We start from the raw sequence: 25,235 nt of genomic DNA, 5'->3' as shown, positions 1-25,235 counted from the left end.
CCATCACTGTGATGTGTGGGAAAGCTGTGTTTGAAGCTTGCTCTGTACTGAGGTGTGTGCTGGGGACAATACCATGACTTTGCCCTGTGTATTGGAGAAATCTTTGTCTTAAACTGCCAGGTTTCTCTTTTACATTTATGACAGTGCAACTACATCAGTTTAATTGACCTTGGCAATCTGCATCTGCCAGTGGTATATCCCTGAGGGACATGGCAATTTGAAGCTGCATTTTGTTGCAGAATGTTCGGTTACTGCGGACAAAGCACCCCCTATTTTGATAGAAGCCATCAAAATTTGCTGAAAATATTTATTGAAAATATTATTCTCTTAATGAAGCTACTTTGAAGTGTCTTGTGAGTATAGTAATTTATAAATGCTAAGAGAATATTTTTCTGAGCATTATGTGTATTCAATGACATACATATAATGCCATGCAGTATAAAAATATTTTTTTATTTTCACATCTACAATATTTGGAGAAAAATAATATTTCATGTGCAAAATGCCTATATATGCTGTTTTCTAACAGCATCAAAAATATTAAGATCTCTTAATGCATGCTCTAAAAAATAATCAGAAATGGTAGTGAAAAAGATACAAAATACATTGTCTTCTTGAATATTGATTGTGGTTTTATGGTTTTATTCTTAATGTGTGTAACAAGTTTTGAAGTGAACCTTTCTTCCAGGATGTTCTGAGTTTGAATATTAAGTCAGGGTGGCCTTGACTTTAATGAGAGATACTTCCTCAACGTTAAATTTTCTCATTGTTATCGGCATATATTTGACAGATTTTAGCAACAGTTTTTTCTTTCTTTTAGTAACACATTTATCATTTGTTTAATTACAGTCAGAGAGGCCATGGCACCTATCAAGTTTAACAGATGGGGTCTCCCTGAAGTAGACCCAGAAACTATGCAAACAAGCGAGCCCTGGGTGTTTGCTGGGGGTGACGTTGGTGGCATTGCCAACACTACAGTGGAATCCGTGAATGATGGCAAACAAGCTTCCTGGTACATGCACAGATATATCCAGGTGACTTCTTCAAAAGTATTTTTCTCTTTCCCAGTTTTAATCTGCTTTTAGATACTTCTAAAAATAATTTCATTGTAGTTTTGATTAATTATACAAATTTTGAGAAACTTAATGTCTAGATTATCTGGTGATTAAAACATTGTAACAGATTCATTCATCTTGGGTCATGTATTAGCATCTGGGTAGATGAACTCAGCTTTCTTATCTTAACACTAAAATTCAAGAAACATTTTCTTGGCCCCAGCTCTGAATTCCACTCAAGGGTAGTAAGCCTCCCTGCACAACAGACACTGTGAGCAGAAGCGCTAATTGGGTAATTGGGGAAAAGGAGTGAGCTCTGTAAAGAATTAAAAAGGAAAGTCTTCCAGTAGAGCAAGTACTAAAGTAAAAATTAACTACTGCCAATGTTGTTACCTGGGGAAGACATTTTTCGTTTACTAACAGTTTACAGAACTCTCAGGTTATCTACACTGGAACCCGTTTGCTCTGATGAGACTGATGAACAGGATGCAAGAGCCTGACAAAAAATAAAAGTAGAGGCAAATAATGCAAAGGAGAATTTACCTGAGAAATGTTAGACATACAGACTTGAAAAACGTGGTAGTCACATGTTTCCTTTTGATTCTCCTTGCATGTTGCTGATTCTGTTCTAATTTTTCTAGTAGAAGAGCACAAAGTCTAGAGGAGCTGAAAAGAAACCTCCCAAGACAGAGAGACAGCCTGGAGAACCAGCTGACAAAAAGTGTGTTCGTAGTGCAGGGAACTTTTAAGAAACATGATACATGATTCATTCTCCCACATAAAGAGATTTGAACAACTGAAGTTGGGACTGTAACAGCTCAATGTCTTTCTCCCCCATCCATCTGCTCAAAGCCTCTCTGATTGCATGTTTGTGCAATTTCATGCTGTTGGGGTCTGATTTCACTTCCTAAAAATACTTCAACTGAAAGCTTGTTGTTAGTATCTGTGCATATTTTTTCGCACTTGTTTTAAAGCACTGTTTGTGTCCTGCCTTCTTAGACCCTATGAAAATGCTGAGTGTGAAACATCTTTAATCCCTGACCTGCTTGCTTAATTTCTCAATGCACAGTGATTTTGGGTGACTGTGGTAGGGGAGAGAAGGTATCTCCTCGTTTTTGTCTCCTTATTCAACCTCGTAGAAATGCAGGCATCATTTATAAAATCCTACTTTATCATATTGCCTCCTCCTTAAAGCTGCCCCCCTCCTCCCCTCGGAATGTATTTAATACTTTGGAAAAAATCTGAATAGTCATGGCATGAGAATTAGAATTTTAAATCAAGCAGACTTGTGATATTAGAGCATTTCTGTTACCCTTTGCAGGTTTCAAGGCAGCTTATTCAACCTTACAGTCTCACCAGGAAGCTAATGGGAAAGCCTTACAGCAATCTTCACAGGAAAGTTTCCAAATGGCAAGTGTCACCTTTCCAGCTGTTAGATGAATGGATTGCCCAAGGGCATTTATTTGAATGTGCAGCCCTTGTAAAATCTGGTTGCTGTGGTGCAAAATGCTGTAATCTGGCAATTTACTTCACCAGTATTTGGACCTGGTAGGAATTTTAGTGGCTTCTGTTTTAAAAGAAGTTGTTTAGAGAAGGATGAGAGAAGGGTTGTATTACCCTATTGTTTATAGGCACAGGTGTGTGCACGTGCGCCTGCCTTTGTGCTCATGTGTGTGCGCATGAGCAGCTCAGCAGTTCACTCAGTTTGCGGCTGAGCTGTATTCTGGAAACTTCCAAAAGCAAATGAAAAAATTCCCTTACACTCCACTTTACTTTCTCTCTGCTGTGAGATTCTAAAGCAGGCAAACATCCTGTGAACTGAGTGTCTGAATCAAGTAAATATGAAATTTTTAAAAAATGCATTGATACTGTTTGTGTTTCATTTAATGAGTAGGTAGCCATTTCCAGAATTACCGACTATCTCAGCACCGGGATCTGTAAGTGATGCAGTCAGTCAGTCAAAATAAAACTATTCCATAGGATTTCTCAACTAATCCAAAACAATGTCAAGGAATGTAACTCAAACCGACCATCCTGACTACTTGCAGAATGCAGTGTTTGAACAGCATGCTACTTGTATCCCAACCTACTCCAGGCAAAAGGCTAAGTGAACAGATGGGGCTGATATGTGCCCTGAAACTCCAGTCACTGCAAGCTCTGGCACGTGGTCAAGTCAGGCGTGAGATCCAGACTCCAGGACTCTTCAGCAGAAATGCCTTATGTTCAATACTGAGAGTTATTTACAGAAGCTTCTTGGCTGCTCTTATGCTGGAAACTTTCCATTATTAGTTGCCTAAATATCTCCTGCCTCTTAACATATTCCTCCCACTATATGAGGCATAGGTTCATCTCAAAAATTGTTGCCTGCAGCTGTGTCAGGTTAGTTTCTATAAACATGACCGGTCAAAGCCTAACTAAGGATAGCTGTAGTAGAACCTGTTAGGAAATACAGTCAGTCTTCCTAGAACCGTTCCTTGCAAGTCTTTAGAGATCCAAACAGAATCAGCCCAATTCATGCAACTTCCTGCTACTCACATTTTCTCGCAATTCAGCTTTCTTTTGATATTCCATGAATGAAGTAAAAATTTCAATTAAATAATCTTAGTGATTTATTTAGTTTGGGGATTGTAAGCCTTTGCTCTTCTCTAACAGTGACTTTATGATCCTGTGCAGAAGCAATATAGGCTGCTGGTCTCTTCCAGGCCTCAGTTACCATTAGTTTCTTTTTGATAAGTGAATGGATTTAACTGTATAATAGTTATATTCAGGGTAACTCACAATTATTGCAGGACTAACTTTTAATTTTCTATGCCTATCCTGAGAGCAAAGACAGTTCCAGTATTTTCTTATTGGATGACTGTGCCGGTATTGAAGCTTCACTCCTGTTCTATCCATACACTTACCTGTGGGCTATTTTCCCATACATGATAGTCAAGCTGCCATCTTCTTCTCACTAAAATACCTCTTTAAAAGTGACTTTTTTTTCCTAAATCATGGTAAGTTTTCATTTGTTTAAATCTATTTTCTTCTTTACTGTAATCTTCCAGTGTGGAAGTTTCTTATATATTTTTCCTGGACTGAAATGTACATGATACATTTAGAGAATAAAGGTCTGGATCCCAACTGATATAAATTGCACTTCACTAAGACATTATTCAAGATGAATTTTGAGCACATCACAGTGTTATTTTGAACCACGATTGTATATTTTCTCTTTTTTCTTTACCTATGCTGTCAGAAAATTTATGGGCTTTGTATCTGAGGAGTAGTGTTGATTCTTTATGAAGATTGACCATCCTCATATATTCCTTGAGCATGCATGAATATACATTATTTCATAATCGATACCAGAGTTGGGAGGTTCCCAGGAAGCTTGAATTTGAAGCCATTAGTTATGTTGTCTGTTTCTTTTCAGGATAACTGCAGGAAAAACAGTAAAGTCCCTTTGTTTAGCTAGAACAGTGTACGAAACACTAACATGTAACAATAAAGCACCATTTGCAAAAAAGGTGAATTAAAGGCAGGTTCAGGAAGCCTGGTAATTTAGTTGCTTATCTCTGAATAAGCAATATGTGTGTTACAGGAAGAGCAAGCCAGGAAGGAACTTATAAAATCTCTGTTGAAGTGGACAGAGCCCTGAGCAAACCTGCTGTGGCTGATTCTGCTTTGAGCAGGGATGTTGGACAAGGTAGTCCCCAGGTGTCCTTCCAACCACAACCATTCAGAGATTGTATGAAATAATAGAAACATATTTACCACAAAGTTAAGTAATGGATAATTGGAGAGAGGATAGCAGAAGCAAGGGAGAAAATACATGCTTTAGGATCAGACTTTAAAACTAAGAAAGCCAGAGTAGGATGAAGTATTTGGGAAAACTCTTCCAGGCAGTAGGACTTGTGGAGAAGGCTCTCTGTGAAAAATAACAGTAATACAACTACTTGCTAACACAGTCTATCTTTGTTAAAGGCCAGAAAATGTGGTTAGACCATATTACTCTGGTTAGGAATTTTCTCCATCTGAAGAAAATTAATGTCAAAAATTGTATCAGGTCTAAAGCTGAGTTCTGTCTCTCAGCCCTGCACTTCAGCTCACGTGCTTTTGCCTTGAGGCCAGTCGTGGTTAGGGTGAGGTAAACCCACTACACTCAACGTGCTGGGGGATTTTTCACCACCCTGTTCCAGTCTCCAAAAAATTGGCATGATTGCAACAAGTCCCTGCAATATTGTTAGGTCAGCTGGTTGACATCAAATTAAGAGGAAGAATGGGCCATGCTTTTTGTTATCTACTTGTGAAAATCAGGAGAAGAGTTATTATAAATAAACTCTTGCCTGCAGGCTTTCTTTTCCTATTTGTTTGTGCAATGTCAGGGAAATCCTTCATTATAAAGATGATTTCACTTTCAGGAAGCTATTTTTGTTTGCCAAAAATTTTGCTTTGCGGAAAACAATGCATTGAGGCTTATAAAATATATTTATTTTTAAGCATTTTGCTGAAAAGAACCCAAACCAAACCAAAACAAAAACCAGCAAAAAATTGAGCAAAAAAGGAAGTGATAGGAAAGAGGGAGATAAATCTCCAAAGATATGTTGCCTCTGACTACTGAACCTTCAGCTGCATCCTGCCCCTCTGTGTTTTTAGATCTTTGGTTTATTCCCTTGTAACCTTTCTTATTTCTCCCCCTGCCACTTCTGCTTGGGTCACTTCATCATTAACAAACCATTAGGCACATTTTGTGGGACCTGAGAGCATGTGGGTGGAATTCTTTGTGGTTCTGCTCTTTGGAAGGGAAGTAAGGCAGGAAAAACGGGCCCCTAAATATGGTTTGGTAGGTGTCTTTAGACTGGTTTGAACGATGGCATGTAGGAGGCAAGGCCTATTCCTGCATGGGTTATTTTCAACCATATGCTTCAAAAGTCTTTCACTGCTTGGGTGCTTTGTTTGTTTGGTTTTTTGTGGGTTTTTTTGTTGTTGTTTTGGGGTTTTTTTGTTGGGTTTTGTTTTTTTTGGTTTTTTTGTGTTTGTTTGTTTGGGTTGGGGTTTTTTGTTTGTTTTTGGGGTTTTTTTTGTCTTGTATAGGATATCTTTTCTATTTTACCACAGAAAGGTAGAAGGGTCACTAAGAATCACTTTCAAGCAGCATTCATTTTATGAGAGAACAACTTTTAAAGATTTAATTGTCCTGCTTGGGCAAAGAAACTACAATGGAACTTCAGCACTCTCTGTCTATTTGTCTATAGCAAACGATATTTACAGTTGTACAAGCTATGAGTAGTGTGTGATCAATCCTCAGACTGAAATTTATTCACAAAGAACTTTTAAACAATTCTGAATAGCAAATTATATTAAAGTGGAAAATTTGGTTTATTGCCCACATGTGTGCAAAGTGTGGAGTTGACCAAATTATTTTCCTTAAGATTTTCTTTGATGTCATTCTTACAGAATGAAAATCAAAGAGTTTTTTGTAAGAGTTCAATATATCAGTGTTGATTTCAGCGGATTTCTCCACTTGCAGATATGCAGGAGACAAAAAGTGCTAGCATTTAAAAAATGCTTTAATTTGAGATTCAGGATTTTCTGGATTGGCATTGCAAACGTCATTCTGCAGTTAAAAATTAGTTAAGAAGAGCTAGGAAATAAAAGTTAAAAATATTAAATCAAACTCAAAGTGATAAAAGGAGAATTCTTTCATTCCCCCCCCCCCCCTTTTTTTTTTTTTTTTTTTTTTTTTTTTTGACTGGCCAGTTAACAAAAGCTTTTGAGATGTAGAATGCCAGGCTGTTTCGTTTTTGCGGAACTCACATTCTCCTGGATTCGGAAAATAGCCCTGTGGAGTATGACATGGAGAAAGCAGTGAGCACTCAGGAAGGAAGAGATGGGGTGTGTTTGGCTCTCTAAAGTGTAACTGCATCTGCCTCCCGATGGGAGAGGTCGTGTCACTGAAGCAGTTTGGGCCCAAGTGTTAGGGAACTTTAGAAATTGGCTTTTCTCAAAATGCCCGCCATTAGCGACTCAGTCAGGTTTGCATCATTCAGGCGAGGACAATTCCACTACTTTCAGTGCTTTTAAGCCGTCAGAAATTTTAGCCCCAAAATGTATCCTCTTTGTCTGAAGATTCAAAGATTTGGGGTCAGAGTAGTATGAGGGGAATCCACACAATCCCAAAACCAGGCAGGCGTGACCTCTCGGGTTTTAAACCAGCCTAGGAAACAAAAGGCACTAAAAACTCCTCATCCCATCTGTGCTTAACAGTTTTCACAGGTAAAAATTGATTAAATAAGTTCCTTAAAAAAAAAAAAAAAAATCCCAAACCCCAAAAGGCAGCAATTCCTGAGGGACCGAGGTTGTTACTCTGCTACAGAAAATCTTCTCCAAACTTCAAGTACTGATTCTTTTTGTCCTGCTGAAACAAGGAAACAAACAAATCTTTTTAAAGATAGAAGAAACTGCTGTGCTCTTAGCTGTTACTTATTAGAGTGTAGGGCTTCTCTGTGTTGAAAGTTCCTGCTTTATTTCATTATGATTTTATTGGGTCAACCATTTGAGGGAACAAAGATTTAAATTCTAGCCACCACAGCGTGATTGGGGTGCTGATCAGTATCCATACATGGATAAAGCTTTTCTCCCTACAATTTTTATATTATTAGGTGCCACATATACATTGAATGCTTTTTGGAGGAAAGACACTTTCGTATGAAAACACAAGTGACTGTGGTGGCACAGCCATAATGTGTATGATGTTTTTGACGGCAATCAGACTCTAGCTTTTTTCAGTCTTGAAGCATATTCATACTACTACAATTAATTAGTTTTGTATAGGTATGCCATTGTGTAGGCTAAATGAAATCTTTCAAAGTGGGGCAAAAAGGTTCCGAGGTTCGGAATACATGGAGTTAGGGCTGAGTGATCCTCCCCACATGATGCTTCCCCTCATGTTTCACAATTCCATATACTTTCTATTGATTGGCGCCTGAGAAGAAAACTAGAAAGGGTCCATGTGCATAAAGGGTTTTTTCAGTCTCACTGTTACTGACTGCTGTAGGGAACAGAAGTGGCTCTTCAGAAAGGCTGAACAAACCTTTGGACTAAACCACGCTTATCAGTACAGGATGTAAAATAAGTTTCTTCATTATTTTTGTTACTGTCATTCAGTTATTTCCAGCATAGCATAGTATTTCAGCATGAAGACTGCTTGGGCTGAAGATGTTAGATAGGTGAGTGTTCGCATGTTTTGCTGATTTGCAGGTCTGAACACCAAATAGAATACTTAAACTTTGGGTTATTATATATTAATTATCCCCTTATCAGGATTAATAAGAAATGGTATAAAAATAGATCAGAAAAAAAAAAAAAATCTGTGGTTTAGTATTTTTTTTGTTTGTTTGTTTTTTACAGTCCTTATATGGTGTTGCAGTTTCTGCAGTTCCAGAACTACCTCTCTTCTACACTCCTGTAGATTTAGTGGATATCAGTGTAGAAATGGCTGGACTGAAGTTTCCAAATCCTTTTGGCCTTGCCAGTGCAACCCCTGCTACTAGTTCTTCAATGATTCGAAGAGCATTTGAAGCTGGGTGGGGCTTTGCTGTCACTAAAACATTCTCCCTGGATAAGGTAAGGAAATATTTTGATGTGTATTTTGCATGCAGCCGTATCTTTGTATAATTGAATGGCGCTGTTATATCCAACTAGCATAAAGATAGCAGGGAAGGGTGTGATGCATTGTGTAGTTCAACTAGTCTGTGAGCTTTCCACAGTGCAGTGACACAATGTCTGGTTCTGTTTGTTGTTACATTCTTCCCTTTTATTGCCCCTACTTTTAATATTAGCCAACTATTAAGTGAAAAAATCCTTTTTCAAAAATACTTCAGTGAAAATGTTTTCTGTGAAGGATCAGAATGTAAAGAGAATGAGTAACAGCTTTGTCACATAACTCATGAGGGTGGATTCTGTGCCACAGGCTGCCAGGATAAGCCATTGACCTGGAGGTGCAGTTGCAATGTGATAATGTGGCTGCAAGGAGGAGGCTGGGTGGGTAGTGGAAGAGAAAGATGGAGGCAACATAAAACCAAGGCTGTGGAGAGAAGAGCACTGTGATGTCAACCTTCAGTAACATGTAGTAGAGGAGGAAGGAGTTAGAATTAAGTCTTGAACGCTATGGCTCAGTGTGGCACCTTAAAAAAAAAGGCATTTTTTGTAGTTTAAGTGTGTAATTACCTGTTTGAATTCAGGAGAATTGCAGCTTCTTATTGCTACATTCAAAATGGTGAGTTGAGACTGAGCAAGAAGTTTAGACAGTGAAAGAAAATAACAGCTTTGATAAACAGATCACAGAAAGAAGAAACAGGTTTTGGGCTGTGATGGCGATATGGTTTGACTTGTGAAGGGAGGAAGAAAAGCAAAGGTGAATCCTTGAACATAGGCCCGAGTAACACTGTGAATAATAGCAACATATTGTTAACCAGTAACAAACATTAGTGTGGGCTGAAGGAAGCTTTTGAAATTAATTTGGATACAAGGGCCTTTTATTCTTGGTTCAGAGGGGGGATATACAAGGGTACTGATGGATGGAGCAAAAGAGAAAAGGTGGGTTTGTTTCTCCGCCAGCTTTCCAAGGGTAAGCAGCACAGGTGAGTTAACTGTAGTGGGTTCCCCTCTAGTATGAGGAAGGTCTAAGGACAAAATGCTGTACTGCTACAGAATACTGTAAAATATGTCAGGCTGGATTCTGCTGTTGCTTATACCTGAAGTAGCCCTCAGGAAGTGTTTCTCTGGATTGCAGGGGAGATTCCAATCTACTTCACAGGGCTTCTTATTAAAACACTTTCTAGGACATAAATGTCATTCAACTATGTTTACAACTGACTTACATGTATAACATACCATCAGCTGTAATTATTCAGTGCCTAGGCTACAGACAACCCATAGCAAATACTGAGACTTATTTTTTTATCAGTTTTATTGCCGGTATGCTGGCAGTCCTGCCAGACTGCACGTCGATTACCGTGCCTCTCAAGAGCTAAACAGACACAGGCTGAGTTCCAGCTTGGGTGGGAGTTAAGGAGGAAAGACATGCATGTTGTAGGAAGTGATGTTGGTGCTATACTAAGCAGCAGACTCTGAGTCATTTCTGAAATGGCGACTGTGAAGTGTTCCACTGGATGCCATGCTCTGGAGGTGTGACTCAGATGAAGATCTTTCAAGTTTTTTTTTAAAGTATTTGTTGCAATGAGATATTGCAAGTATTATTTAAGTTAATAACTTCAGAAAAATGCTATCTAGTAATTCAAGTTCAATTATTGTTATTTCTGCTTAAGCTTCCTTCTAATATTCAGCAGGAAACAGTACTCTGCCTAAACTCTTGAATCGTGTTGTGTCTAGTAGAGCTGTGTCCCACCCAAGTGCTGCTTAATTTTTCTATTATTGTATTCTTACTAATACTGCACTTCCCACAGCTGTATTTGTGGCATGATTTGAGATACTTGGCTGAGAGGTGCTGCAGAAGCGAATTTGCTTTTATTTATCAGAGTAACACGGCACTTAATACTTCAAAAAAAACCTATTCCAAATGGGAAGAAAAGCTCAGTAAGGTACAGCAGTCATTATGTGAACTGGGTATTACAGAAGACTGCCTTAATGCTAGAACAAAATGTTGGTAGAGAGTTTGAAATATAGGTTGCCGTAATGTGCTAACTTTTTTTTTTTTTTTTTTTTTTAACTTCGCTTCTGATTATGTAGACATAAATCTCGTGCAGTTTTCAGCAGGAAGCAGAATGCTCTCTTGGGCTGTGGTACCAATGGTGGGGATTTCAGACTGAGCTGTCCTGCCCAGATAGTCAAAGCAAACTACACAGCAGGATCAAGAGCGAAGATTTCCTGATCTAAGCCTTTGGAATTGGTGGGAGGAGGAGGAGCAGATCCCCAGACAGTACAGTTCCCAAGTGTGGAAGAGCTTCTGGGGAGGGAGAGAGCTTGCTAGACACAGTTTTTGGCAGCTGAAGCTTTTCCACTTCAGCCTTGATTGTATGTAGTGCAAGTAGGATTCTGTTTTTTCCTCTTCTCCTCATTTTATCTGTCCTGGTAAGGCTTAACTGGTGGGTTTCCTTCTGATTTGCCTAGCCTGTGTGGCCATAGGGAACTTAGCAGCAGCAGCAGTTCTCCCTTTTCCAGAACCAGTGACTGAATTTGCCACTGTGTTTGTACACTGCTAGGGGAAACCAGTGAATTCCCTGTTTACCATGGGCATCCTTTGGCACTTCAGCAAAACTGGCTGATGCAGGCTAAATATGAGTGACATACAGGTTGTGAAAAGCATATACAGTCCAATCACAAATTTCCATACATTAACTACGGTGTGATGGAATAAGGTCAGAGAGAAAAGCATGATAAATCTCGAAAGAAGGGGATCCAAGGACAGAGATAAAAAGGACTCAGGCTGGAGAGCTATGATTCTTGTAAGACACAGGATTTATTTCATATGAGCTACTTCTCCTTTTCTCTCTTTCATCATCTAGCACAGAAAGCTCTTCTAAAACACAAGGCCAGGGATCCCTGCAGCCCATGAGAGGCCCTACTGCCTTGTACAGAGGAGATGTTGGGTGGCAGTGCTGGAGTTCAGCCTCTGGACCGTGATTTACTCCCCTAGTCTTTCTAATCCTCATGTGTCATGGCCTCACCTTGAAAGCTTCACGTGCTGCCCAGGGGGAGTTAGCATAGAGCGCACTATTTCTTGCCGTGCTCGTTCCCTTTTTAAACACCCACATACCTTGCTTATAATTGTCTTCTTGACAGCCTTTGTAGCATTTTTCTGTTTGTAGGGTAAGCATTTCAACTTCCAGTGATTCAACAAAGTTTGTTCTTGCATACTACTCTACTGTTGTTGAAACCTACAAAAAAACTAATGTAAGGAGTAGCTGAAATTCCTTCAGGGTATTTATACTTCGGAATATACTGCGCTCTGCATACTTTAGAAGGTGCTGGAGAGCAAATATTAATCATAGGGGACTGTACCTGTACATGTCTGATGGTGTCTGTGAGGGAGATAGTGACTTGTAGAATTTTATTTACTAAATTAAATATTAGATACTTTATATTAAATATTAAATACAGATATTTACTAAATTAAATATCTGTGCACAGATGATTTAGTATCAACTAGATTTGATTTCTTCCAGAAAAGGGAATAACTGCTTTTGAAATGGAAAATCGCTGAGAAAGACAAATGGCAGCAGAATAGAAGTGACCCTTCACACACCTTTTTCTACCTTCACATCTTCCCTTTTTGACTGCAAGATCGATAGCTCATTGCTCTGTTGGTTCATATAGTATTTCTGTCTTGTTCAGATAACTGTATGCAGCAACATATTATTTGTAAATTCCGTTTGCAAGGTATTGAAGGGAAATGGGGGAGCTGCATATCATAGAGTCCACAGTAAATGGATACCAATTATTACATCTTTTAGAGCTCAGATGAACAAAAAACTACACACAGAATGACAGATACTGCATTAATTAGACACATAACTGTGAGTGGGAGGGTTTTAGGAGAAGTGTTATACTGAGCTGGTTTATTCACTAGGAATTTAGTGAGTGTTTTTAGAACGCAAAATTTGTATTAAAGCCTGTAATCGGAAAGTTTGTATAAACATAGTATCAAAATAAGTCAACGATTATATGAGGTCTGTACATCCCTATGCCATATTTACTATTACAGTGAGGAGTTTATAGCAGAAATTAGGGTTTTATCAGCTGAATTCAGGCTTTGTTGTTCTCTCACTGCATTGTACGGGCTGTTTAGAAAGATGAAAAAACAACTGGGTTAGCAGAAATGTTTGCTTTGATTTTTAGATGCTTCCTTCACTTCTAAAATTTAATTCTGATTAATCAGATACATCTGTCTTTATTTTGTTGTGACATGCATTGATTTGTGATGCTGTCGCTTTCAATAATGCAGAAACAGTTGCCTTTATTATGAGAACCAGCAGAAATCAACATGCAGACTAACTTCATTTTTAATCTTTAATTTTTTTTCATTACATATGGAGCAAGTTGCATGGTTGATTTTAAAAACAAAGCTGCAATTAAAACTACATTAAATTTGATCTAAACCATATAGGAGGAAACTTTCTAGGCATAATATATGTTTATGCAGTTTACAGATGTAGAGTTTACAATACATTTTCAGAACCATTTCTAAATAAAAATGCTGGAAGAGAATTAATTAATTTGCCCAGTGTATATTGCATTTGTATGTGCTGTTTTTACAATATACATATTCAGGCTCCAGCTAGTTCTCTCTGTGTACATTTGCACTGTGTGCACCTCGCTTCATAATTGAAGGTGGTAAAAAAATCATGGTACAATGATGCATTGTTTTCCATAACATTAGTATTTCACAGAAGTGAATCTGTATTACAAAATGTATATTTTTGTATGATATTACAGCGTAGTAATTTAGATTAAACTAGTTATAATTTATGGTGCCAAGCCAAAAAGCTATTTAAGATGCATTAAAATGCAGAACCATGACATTTGAAATTCTGATGTTCTTAATATGACAAAGGTTATTCTATGGAGTTTTGCTATAATATGAAATATTAATATTTCACAATACAGTTTTGATGAAGTACAATTTGCCTAGCTTGCATATGATAAAGAAATTAAATGCTTACCAAGGGAGTTCAGTGAGAATTAGAGCCCCGCCTGAACATCTGCTTGAAATGTTATTATCCTGTCCTACTGACAGCATCGCTCCCTCATTGTTTTTCAAGATTGACAGCTGAATATTGTACTGATTTCTGCAGCAAATATGTCTAGGTGAACTTTGTTTGGTTTTTAGGAATTTAGAGCATGCTTTTGATTTCCATCCTATAATTTTTTTTTATACTCTTGACATTTGTGGATGCCAGATTGAGGTCTAGTATGCTGTAGCAAAGATAGACCATTGACTTGCAACGAAATGCCAGTTGATATCTCAGTAAACAGAAATATTACTATTCTTTATTGTGTGGTCTGTATGAAAGCTGTATGGGCTTTCTTTGGGGAGACAAATGATCAGATTGTTAATGTCAAATATAAAAGGGGCAGTTTGCCTTTCTACTAAACAGCATTAGACAACTTTTATTAACTACATTTTTTGAACAGAAAAATGAGCATTTTATGGGATTCCTTAGCACACAACACTCTTAAATTATTTTCTTCTTTTGCAAATTTTAAAATTATTATTACTGGTTCTAGTATTCTTAGGAGTTCTTTATGTCCTTCATTTTGCTCAATATTTCTGACAGAATTTTAATAAGAAATACCATCTTTATTGTTTTGTAATTTTTGTAGTTTTAGTTTGGTGCATAAAATCAGTGAAGTTTAACAGGAGAGGTAAAAGGCTGTGCTAGGGAAGTGCTATGGGATGTAATTATTGTCTTTTAAAATGCTGTAGTTATGCCATTTTATTTTTATACAGAAAATGTCTTATTTAGCTACAAAAAATGAACAAATGATTCTGTGAATATGAGTAGCAGGAAAACAGACTTTTCTCATTTTTCTCTGAGAAAAAGTATTTCTCTGATATGTTCAACTTAAGGACCGGATCTCATCTCTCTACCTAGTTTTACCCTATCTCTGACCCAGTTGAGAGTATGCTGCAGACTTCTTTGTATGCAAATAACTTCAAAAGCTTCAAAATTGCTGTCTGAGGAACTGGAAAGTACTGCATTTAACCATTCTTCTTCCCTAGTCCACACACCCAGCAATGTAGGGGTCTGGCATGTCTTCACACAGATGGAAGGATCCATCTGGAGTGATGTAGTGCAGCTTGGGCACAGTGAGAGACCAAAGATTCCAGGACTGAGAGCTTTAACAAAGCCTTTATTGATAAGCCAAGGCCTTTCCTACCACACACAGCTGAAGTCTGCGCCAGGTAGATGCCCACCCTAAATTGATGCGCGTGTGCATCTTGACACCACTGAATTTGCAAGTGAGGCACTTTGGACCATTTGAAAATGTGTTTTTGCCATCAGTAATTCTGGTCGTTTTGGTCAATGAATATTTCGAATGCTGAAAAAAGCAACCTGCATTTTTACAGCAGGAGTTGAACAACAATCCATAAAAAGTTTCCATCTCTTTCTCTTTGTGGTTGTATTTACTAATTTATAAATGAAAAACTTCTTACAAGTTCGTGATAAAAAATTAAACCTCTGGGGAAATGTTTAGTCCCACTCTTCCTGTAGCATTAAATATCACAGAAATGCTGCACTTCTGCAGTGGGAGTCTCTTTTCTGCACTGAGTCTTTCATGGAGAAGTCTGTTATCTCAAGGCGTGGAGCACAATGTGACAATTCATCTGTGGAAGACAGAGGGATCTGTCATGCAGGGGTGTTGCACATTGAGTCAGTAAACCTCATCTGTGTTAAAGGACAGATTTTTACAAGCAAAGGATCAGCAGTTTTCTTCCCATGTTACCACTTTTTCTGCCATTCACCCTCATGGAGCAGAGTGAGCATGGCTGAAACTTTTATGCCTTATGCCTTGAGCTCGTGGCATAAGTTCCACAAGCTGGCAATGGCTTACCTTTCTCAGAGCTGCGCACAAAGCTGCCCGGCAAAGGTAAAACCAGATACATGTCTAAAACTGGTTCTTGGTAGGCTGCAGGGTTCTCAGTTATGTCTAAAGGATTTGGTTTCTATTCATCTGGGGATTTTTTTACACAGTATTTATTTAGAGATTGTTTCTTTTTCCCGTCTCTTTTTTCTGGAGTCTTGTTTCAAACAGTGTAGCCAGAGTGCATATACATCTATGAAGTGTAAGTGTGAACATTAATCTGGAGCTTGAATATTTCGGGCAGCTTATGTATAAAAAACTTGTAAATCAGTCTTTAAGGTATCTTTTAATCTGAAAACTGTTGCGTGTTGTAATGAAACTTCTAGTGTACTTAGATTGGCGTAACGCAAGAGCAGTTCAAGTGGAATTCTGAAAGAGCATACAGACTGCGACACTGAGGAGTTTGCTATATAAGCCTTTATGTAAAAAATAGCTTCCAAAAGTGGGAATGCTCAGCATAACGTGCAGCTGGTAGTGACCAGTACCTAAAAGAGGACATAATTTCTATACCTAGTGCAACTATTACCTAGTCAGTCAAATAAAATGGATGAAAATTTTACGTTGGTTAAAAATCAGAACAGTATTTCTTTTTATGTTGAAGAAGCTGCTTTGCTCTTTACTAATTTTGCTTTATTTACCTCGTTCTTCTGAAAATACCTGCAAATATTTATCAAGAGAGAGACAAGGAGAGCACACATGGAGGATTTTCCAAAACTGCTGAGGATCTGCAGGTCCTGTTGGCTGTATCTGAAGTACTCAACATTTTTGAATATCACATCCTGAATAAACAGGATTCTAAAAAGCAAATATGTAGCATACTTGTGTAAAGTACTATTCAGCTACATTTTTCTGTGGTTGTTTTGTATGTCCTTGAAACAGTTGTTGGTGATCTTGAAAATAACTCATGTAATTTTTTGTCTGGAAGGAATTCAGCTAAAAAGGCAGTTTGAATGTAAGCTAGAAATTGGCAAGTGTGATTCTGAAATTTAGAATTTTCACATTTTTTCCATTCTCAATTCAGACTTGTTGCAAACCTTTTAGTTTTGTGCCAGCCAACTGCATCTAACTTTCTTAAGTGGCATTAATATCTTTTATAATTTATTAGAATAGACTGTAGGATATTTTTCTTAATAGTTATATTTGAAACACACCTAAGACAATCACAGTATAAAGCCATACTTAACATTTTTGAGTTTTAGCATAAAACTTCCCTATTTTTTGAAATTGTTATGATGCACTTTAATAGCTAACCACAGACATTAAGGAAAAAAAATGAAATCTTTATTTTGTCAGTATAGAATTCAGAAGTTTCCCTTCTGTCAAGTCACTGGCTTTTTGCCTATCCCCATTTGGTTAAGTGCATGTGTCAGAGTTTGGGGGTTTTTTCCCTCATTTCCACGTTCTGATTATAAAAATAAACCCAGAACACCATCTAGACTTCAGTCTAGGCCTACTTAGGTACTGAAGTGTTACAAAGGAAAAGTGATTGTCATGATTCAGTTGCTCTGATTTACAGTTCAGCATCTTTGCTGAGGCCTGCATTCATTGCTGTGGCCAAATGCTGGCTTCTGCAAAAGCCCAGGTGACACTTTGGGACCCCACCTGTGCCCACTGCCACGCTGAGGCTGCAGATGCTTGGGGAAGACTTTGCAGTGCTGGGCCTCCTCCCCTGGCACCAGCGGGTGGCTTCTGCTCCAGCTGGGTGCGTTACAAGGCAGCTGTGCTCTTGGGCGCCCGCTTTTCTGCTCTGCACCACGACAGGCTGGGGAGACCTGGAGCACCTTGTGCAGCAGCTATTGCCCCGAGATTCCTGGCTGGACCATGCAGTCTTGCAAGATGTTTGCAGAAACGTGGGTCCAACTTGGCTCTACAGGGGCACTCTGAGATGAGTGTCAAGCGTGTACGTGGTGCTGTACAGCTCGTGGTAAATATTTTACAGGCATTAGCTGAAATGGTGTAACTGTCTCTGAACTGGCATGTGTTTCCACACACGTGTTTACAGGGTTTAGCTTAATCACTTTTCAAGGAATTTTTGGTTATACCAGTGTAGCTTCTATGTACAGGCAATACACTTCTCTTAAGTGTTCGAGTTATCTCAGGTCTTGAGTTCCCACTTGGTAAATGAAGAGGATAAGGCCGTGTTCAACATCTGATTTGCCCGCACGAGAAGCTAAGAAAGCAAAGAGCTGATTTTTGAGTCTCATGGTGATATAATTGCATTTACTCTTGATTGACATTGTTGCAAAAGCAGAATGAAGTCCCATATGTTTAAAAAACCTGACAGGTTCTTATGTTAAAATACCTATTACTAATCCAAATTTGTATGTGAGTGTATTATAAATAACATTTCTTATCATTATTTGAGATACATAATTATCTATTTTTTTTTTTTTTTAAACTACAACAGCGATTGTGGGATTCTAGCCTTCAGCTGGGAAGTGTAGGACCTGTGAATAAACCTTCTAGAGTTAATTCCAGAAGGACACAAGTGCATCCATTCTGTGAACTTTGGAATTAATGCTTTAAGAATTATCCAAAAAAGCTCTTGTCAATGCTAATTGCAAAATCCAATTTTTAATCTATAGAAAAAGGAAATAGGAACACACATTTTTAGTAATCCCTTAATATCCATGTTATATTAGTCTTTAATTGTAATTTCTCCCATCTTTGTATTATAAGGACATGCAACTTTGGATTTTTGTGGAGGACTTGATACTACTTCAGAAATGATTTCTACTGAATTACACTAATGCTACTGAATTACTATTTAGTATTGAAATTTTATGCTTTATTTTGGCTTTCCTGGTGCATTTTAGACTATGAAGCAGTTAATTATAATGCAAGGTATAGGTCTCAAAAGCAGCTATCACCACCTTTTCACTGTTCTAGAACATATGTTTAAACCTACGATATGTTAGTAAGTTATTAAATTATTTTTTTCTTTAACTTCTGCTTGCCTGACTTCTTTGATAATTTAGTACAGTATAAGGGGGAAAAAATTTTAAATTCCTTAACCACATTACAAATGAATAAGATATAGACTAATGTTATAGCTGAAGGTTTCTTTGTTAGCAGCTGACCTTCTACTCCTAGAGAAAAGAAGGTCTTGGCTAGAAGACAGTTCAATAAATGAACAGGCTATATATTGATTTTTCTCCCTCTTCCCTTGTTATGTAATATGATTTCCCTTCCCTTGCAAGAGTTGCTGTTGTACAGGATAGGGCTGGGATCATGGTCGTGGAAGCGTATGGGAATGTGTAGACTAAGGAAGGCTGTCACAGCAGTCAATAAGATCTGAGAGGTGTTGACTAATTGCCTGCTAATTACACAGTAAATTGTCTAATTAAGCTGATGGTTAATTAGGGTAGGCTTGCACAGCAGTCTTATGGAATTTTTGTCTGATGTCTGGGAAGCAGCTTGTGTAATTGGCAAACTGGTAAGGACTGGCAGAGAACATGACTGGGAAGCACGCTGCCAGTAGATGACAGAATAAGGATGCGTTTGCACAAAGGTTGTCATGTGAGCACGCAGGGGTTTGTTAGCCTTCTCCAGCTACGTGGCAGCGAGCGCAATGCGGATCGAGCTGAGAGCTGCTGGAAGCTGTAAATAAAATAAGGCTTAAGCATGTAATATTAGAAAAGCAGTGACATGTGCTCCTTTATTTTAGTCAGTTTGAACTTTAGATATACACAGAGTATCAAAGTTCTCATGTACAGAACTTCACGGAACTGTTGTGACCATGGCAGTAATTATGGTATTGTGATCTCTTTAGTGGAGCCCCAAAACGATCCTGTTTCCAAGGAACTGCTGTATGTATGCTGTTGAAAAAGTATAGTTGTTAATAAGGATGCCTGCCAGCCATCATAACCGTCATGTGTGGCATTCTGAATGCACTTCAGTTGTCATTGTGTCCGTCCCTAAATGTGGCACACTATGAGCAGGTCATACTGTGCACACCGTGCATAATTGTAATATCATCAATGAAAATCTAGGTTCCAGATTCTGACCCAAAACCTATGGAAGTGCTCAGGAATATTAAGCAGAGAGAACCTGGGCAGTAGAGGAGTACAGAGACCAAATTGAGCAGAGCATCAGTTTGCTGTGACTTAAATTTTTCATTCAGTAGAACGACATGGTATGTGGACTTTCTTAAATTTAATTACAAAGGTAAATATCCTGTAGAATCAGAATTGTGCAACGCAGGATTGGGTCTTTGCATGCCATTGTGATTTAATTTTGAGCTACACATCTGCAAAATCTATGAAAAAAATAGCTCTGTATATTATGAACTAGAACAAAGTAAGTGTATATGTGTACTTATTTGTTGAGAATGTTTTGATGTCACTTGATATCAAGTGAAACTTGATATCCTCTTTGATTCCTGGAAATCACATTGGTTTCAGAGGCCCCCATCATTTTACTCCTAAGGATTTGGGGTATGTGGTTTGGGCACAGTGTCTTTCTGGAAGAAAAAGAAAAATAAAGTAAATTCTGGACTGCTGTTGAAACTTGGTTTTTGTATTTTTCTTTTAAATTTAAACCACACATATGTTTATTTTCCCATAGAAATAAAATTTTAAAACAATCAACATTTGAGAGATTAAGTTATACTTTCTTTGGCCAATTCTAAGGCCAATTTTATCCTGTGATCTTGCTGCTTCTACTTAGCTGCACAGTTAATAAATGCCTTTATGTAGCACCTTCTACGTAGTGAATGTTTGTTTATGACTTTTCCTTCAAAAAATAATTGAGTATAATCATGGTACACTAGCAGTGTTCTCACTGTGCCTGTCATCAGACACAGGACTCCAAATACTCACAGGCTAATCTAGAAGGCCTTAAAACTTCTCTGAGTGGAATTCTAACAAAACTTGTTATGTTGCTCCTCTGTGTATATTTCCACAGAAGAAAATGCTACAATTCCCCTGAATCAGATCCTGTGAATTACTGCATAAAATGAAAAAGCTGAAGTACATTGATTCAAGTCAAAGCCATATAAGGGAGGCCCCGTGTGCATAATTTTCTTTCAAATGAAATATACTTTAAATTTACACTTAATATTTACATGTAGGATTTTTCCGCATCCATCTGCACATATGTAAAAACAAACTTCTTCAATTAATTTTTTGTTACTGTTTTTAAGGTTTATTCTTTAAAAGTATCGGAGAAACTCTTGTTTTTGCCTCTGACAACACATTCAGGAGCAAAGCTCACTTCACCAGCCGACTGCAGGAACTGAAAGCATACTGTGCAACCATCACAGTTGCTTTCATTTTCTGTCATGGGGCAGCAGATGGATATGTTCTAATGCATTTTATTCTCTGAAGACAAAGAGAGGAGTTCAGAGGATAATTGTTACCTTATTATATCCTTCAAAAGGAGTTTCTGCCACGTGCTGTTATGATTTATGTTTTAATAAATCACACAAATATAGAAAAGCATTTCTAGTAATTCACATGGTATAGTAAATGTATGTGTGTAAAACCCTATTCCTACATGACAATCTGTAATAAAAATTGTATGGCAATAATGCTGCTGTTAAACAGCAGCAATAGCCAACTTATTTTAGAAATAATTTGTTTTAAAAGTACCAGTCTTTTTCACATGCAGTTGTTGGTCTGTCGTATATGTCTGTGGAATCTATAAAAATTGGAAACATTTCCCAAATGTCCCTAATGCAGTCATTCCCAAAGCATCTTCCTGGTCCTTTTTCAAGCCTCATGCTTAAACAATGGAGTGAGAGAAGCGTGGTGTTGGTGTGGTGTCGGCGTTGTGTTCAGCTTTATTGCCTGTGATGGTTCTCTTCCTGTGCAGTTCAGGAGGTTCCTGTTTGCCCCCTTTTATTTAATGTGTATAACAAGCCATAGAGAAGGTGTAGTAAAATGACATTGATTGAAGTGTTTTCAATATGTCGAAACTCAGTTTTATAACTCTCAGCTGATTTAGCTGGAGCAGCTGATTGCATTGTTCAGTGTTTGTGGGAGACTGGGGCACGGTTGAAAGCATGCTGAGCAAAAGTCAATCTACACAAGACAGGAGTGATGCTGGGATCATTAGAGGAAACATCCAGAGGCTATAGCAAGAGAATTATCAGTCCTTCTGGCTGAGGGGTGTAGCTCCATTCCAGGCTGTAGCTGCAAGGGCAGATAAGAGCCAGAAGCCAACACCCCTTTTATTTTCTGAATACAAGTTTTACTACGAGTATCCATACTTTATATTTCAAGATTAACCTACTGTCAGCCCGTGCTATATTGGATTGGGTTTTAAATCTATCCCAGTATTGTCAGTGGTGACAAACTTCATGGCTTGAATTCTGCCGAGGGAATCAAAACTGCCGCCAGCCCGTACTGCCTGTTTTGGGTGTGCTGGGATGGAGCGGAAGGAGAAGCTGGCAGTCCACAGAACACTCCTGTTGCACGTGCTTGGGGCTCCTGCCCTGGGTGGTCTGTAACAGCCCAAATCCCTTAACTCCAGCACTAACTTGAAGAGCTTGTTTTTCCTCACTGAGGAAAGGATGAGTATTGGGTTTCTCATTGCTGCTGGATTTTTATTATTCTGTTTAAGTTTATACTGCTGCCAAGAACAGTGTTCTCAGAAGGTCAGTTGATTGCTGCTCTTGTGTGGGAGGTATATTTTAAAGACTGACAGGCGTACCTGAAATAGGTGATTTCACATGGAGGTAACACAGGTCTCAAACACATAAATAAGCAAAATCTTATTTTCCTATATTCTGGATATATCCAAACTCAGATTAATTTCTCTGTTGACATTTGGGGGTTTGGTGGTGGTTTTTTTGATATCCAGATTTTTTTTGTGCCTTTAAGAAGAACAGAATATTGGAGTCCATGTCCAAATTTTTGGAGTATGTATTTTTGAATGTTACATTTCTTAAATGGTTATATTTTCATCATTTCTTATTCTAGGCCAAAAATCTGCATTTATCTCAGTTAAAATCGAACAAAAATATCAGCCAGAAAATTCATAGTAGTATGTTATAATTTCTTTTTCTAGAAACAGAAATGCAAATTTAATTTTCACTTCACAATAATACTGTATATATACAAATACATAGTTTTTTACTTGAGCATCTTTACTCTCGTAATTGACATTTTCATGTCTATTTTAACACTATGGTTAGAGAAGGCTCTAAAAATGTGTGAGAGAATAAGAATATATCTGAGAGTAAGGTATTAAAATGATAAACCAAGGACCATCAATCTTACAATTTCTTTCTTATGCCCCTCTCTACAATACTAAAAGTGATGCTTTGCTACCATAACAAAAATAGTTCTTACTGTGTGTTGAGAGCTGTATACCTGTAGATACATAAGCTCTGTCTGGTGATGTTTATTTCATTGCTTTTTGGGTGGTGTTTTTTTGTGTTTCTTGCATCTCTCCTTTAACACAATATTTAAAAAATTCGTTCCAGAGAGTGCAAGGATTTAATAAGATTTTAAATGACCAAAAACCCCACAGTTTCTACAGAAGGAGTGTGACATATTTCAAGCTCTGCTAAAAATATACCTGTTGGTTAACTTTATGCAGAGGAGAGACTTGATTCTCCTCTGTCCAACATCCTCCATGTCTCGCTTGCTTCATGTCCTCCATGTCCTCCTTGTATAGCTTGCTTCAATTATGTTCAAGGGTTCACATTCCTACCAGGTCTCTTCCTCATATGTGTCCCTTGTCTTTTAAGAAATCTTTTTCCAGACAGCCAGTTCTCTGCCTAAATGAGCAGGCATCATGGGCAGTGAACCACCCATACTTGTTTGGCTTTTGCAACGTGTGCTGGACTGCTTCCTGCTCCCACTGTAAACATTGGGACACAACATCACCCATATTCCTGCTTTTCCATCTATTAATCAAGAGTTCACACTATGCTCGCTGGTATTCAAAACCACGATGTTAGTGCCTGTTACATACAAAATAATGTGGCCTAATAGCATAATTGAGGATGTAGTATTTGCATTCAGCATGTTTGTTTACAGTGAAGTGTCGTGATATAGCTGAGCTCTCAGAGACAGAAACATCAAGTGCAACAAAGAAAAACTTTTTTTTTTCCAAGTGGTGGAAATGAGAGTTGTTTATTTTAAGAGATCTTATGTAAACGTAACTGGGGGAGGAAAAGTAAGCCAGCATTTCCAGCCAATCCACGCCTGCACACACATATCTCGGCTGGCCGGAGCTTTCCCCTTTGGTGCTGTTAGCATTTTCATTTCAAAAAATGACAGTCTGCAGTGGAAGCAGTAAAAATGTTCAACCTGTGGTTTAAATTATTGATTTTTTTGAATATTGAAGCAGTATTTCAAATGGGTTTTGTTTGAGTTACTTCTGGGTAGAGGGTTCCAGAGGTAATTTGATATCTAAAAGCCTGTGTGTTTCAAAGCCATTTCAGTCTTTTGAGTTCCTTCAGCTGATCAGCTGATTGGGTAAAATGCCTTATTGTCTCCTGAATTGCAGGCAATAGATAAACTGCAGCTCAAGGTTAGCACATAGACCAGCATACAATGCTCTTGGTGATTTATTATGTGTACTCAGCGTCCAATCAACTGACAAAAAATACCTCATTTATTTTTAATGCAGTAACTTATCTTCACTTTAAAAAGAAAAAAATTTTGAGATGCTAGTGTTCACAATCAAGATCAGGGGAGCTCTGTTTCCTGTATTGCTAGGCAATGATGCATAATTAAAACTAGGTGAATTCATGGTATAAAATCCAGTATGTGTAAATAAGAAGTAGGTACCTGTATTTTCACACATAGGTCGTTATATTACTGCAGAACAGAATGGCTGTAGTGAAAGAGAAGACACTTTTAAAGCACTCACGTTCTTTTACAAAGGGCTGGGTTGTTGGTGGTTGTACAAAGTTTACGAAATTAGCCATTCTCAGCATCCTTATTCCTCCTTAAATATCTTTGTCCCTGACTTTTTGTGTTTAGCATCAGAAAGCTTGATTCCTTCCCCAATTTTAAATCAGTATTCTATTGGAATAAGCAGAGAATCTGCAAGTCGAGCTGCCCTCTCTAGTTCAGGACAGATTTACTCTTAGTGTTCCAGGTTTGAGCTTGCATAGCCTTTTGTAGCAGGTCTCAGCTGGATGTGCCATTAATGGTGCCAGAGATCCAGCCACAGCTGTGATATACTTTCTTGCACCCCTGTGGCAGTAATAGTGGGAACATTCACCACGGACTCCCAAATGAAACCCTAACTCAATTATAGTCTCTAACAACCACCTTCCTATTGATTTCAGGGGGAATGGACTTCATATCTACCTTATCTGTGTGTGCTGCTAGATCCTCTGATGAGCATATTTACTTAACTGACAGACCTGAGCAGTGACTCCAGAGAGGGCTGGGGTTTGGGACCTGGCATGCATTTAATGAAAAGAGACATGCTTAGCTTAGAATACGTTTTTCCTCAGTGGTAAACAGGAGAATGGTCCTGCTAGGAATGTCCATGTATCATGGCTGCTTTCAGTTCTTACAAGAATATTTTAATGAGTTTTGATCTTTTTGCTTTATTAAATTTGTTTTATGTCCCACAGGGTGAATTTTCAAAAGCCAATAGAACGTGTCATTTTTCATGGGCATT

At 38.1% G+C, this 25,235-nt stretch overlaps 1 protein-coding gene across 7 annotated transcripts in view; it reads left to right on the top strand.

Annotated features, from left to right (window-relative positions):
- Positions 1-25,235, top strand: part of DPYD (dihydropyrimidine dehydrogenase) — a 350,974-nt gene that overhangs the window by 182,117 nt on the left and 143,622 nt on the right. For 5 of the 7 annotated variants that reach the window (XM_040073309.1, XM_040073306.2, XM_040073310.1 and 2 more), the window contains 2 exons: positions 850-1,034; positions 8,448-8,663. In XM_040073309.1, coding sequence (XP_039929243.1) covers positions 850-1,034; positions 8,448-8,663 — 401 coding nt within the window. Of the gene's footprint in view, positions 1-849; positions 1,035-1,699; positions 1,817-2,376; positions 2,466-8,447; positions 8,664-25,235 lie in introns of those variants that run through there. The other 2 variants (XM_040073315.2, XM_040073316.2) reach the window with 2 other exon arrangements.

This window comes from Hirundo rustica, chromosome 9 (assembly GCF_015227805.2).
Source record: "Hirundo rustica isolate bHirRus1 chromosome 9, bHirRus1.pri.v3, whole genome shotgun sequence".
In the NCBI taxonomy this organism is placed as follows: Eukaryota; Metazoa; Chordata; class Aves; order Passeriformes; family Hirundinidae; genus Hirundo; species Hirundo rustica.
The sequence above is the reverse complement of the archived record's forward strand: the minus strand, read 5'-3'. Positions and strand labels throughout refer to the sequence as shown.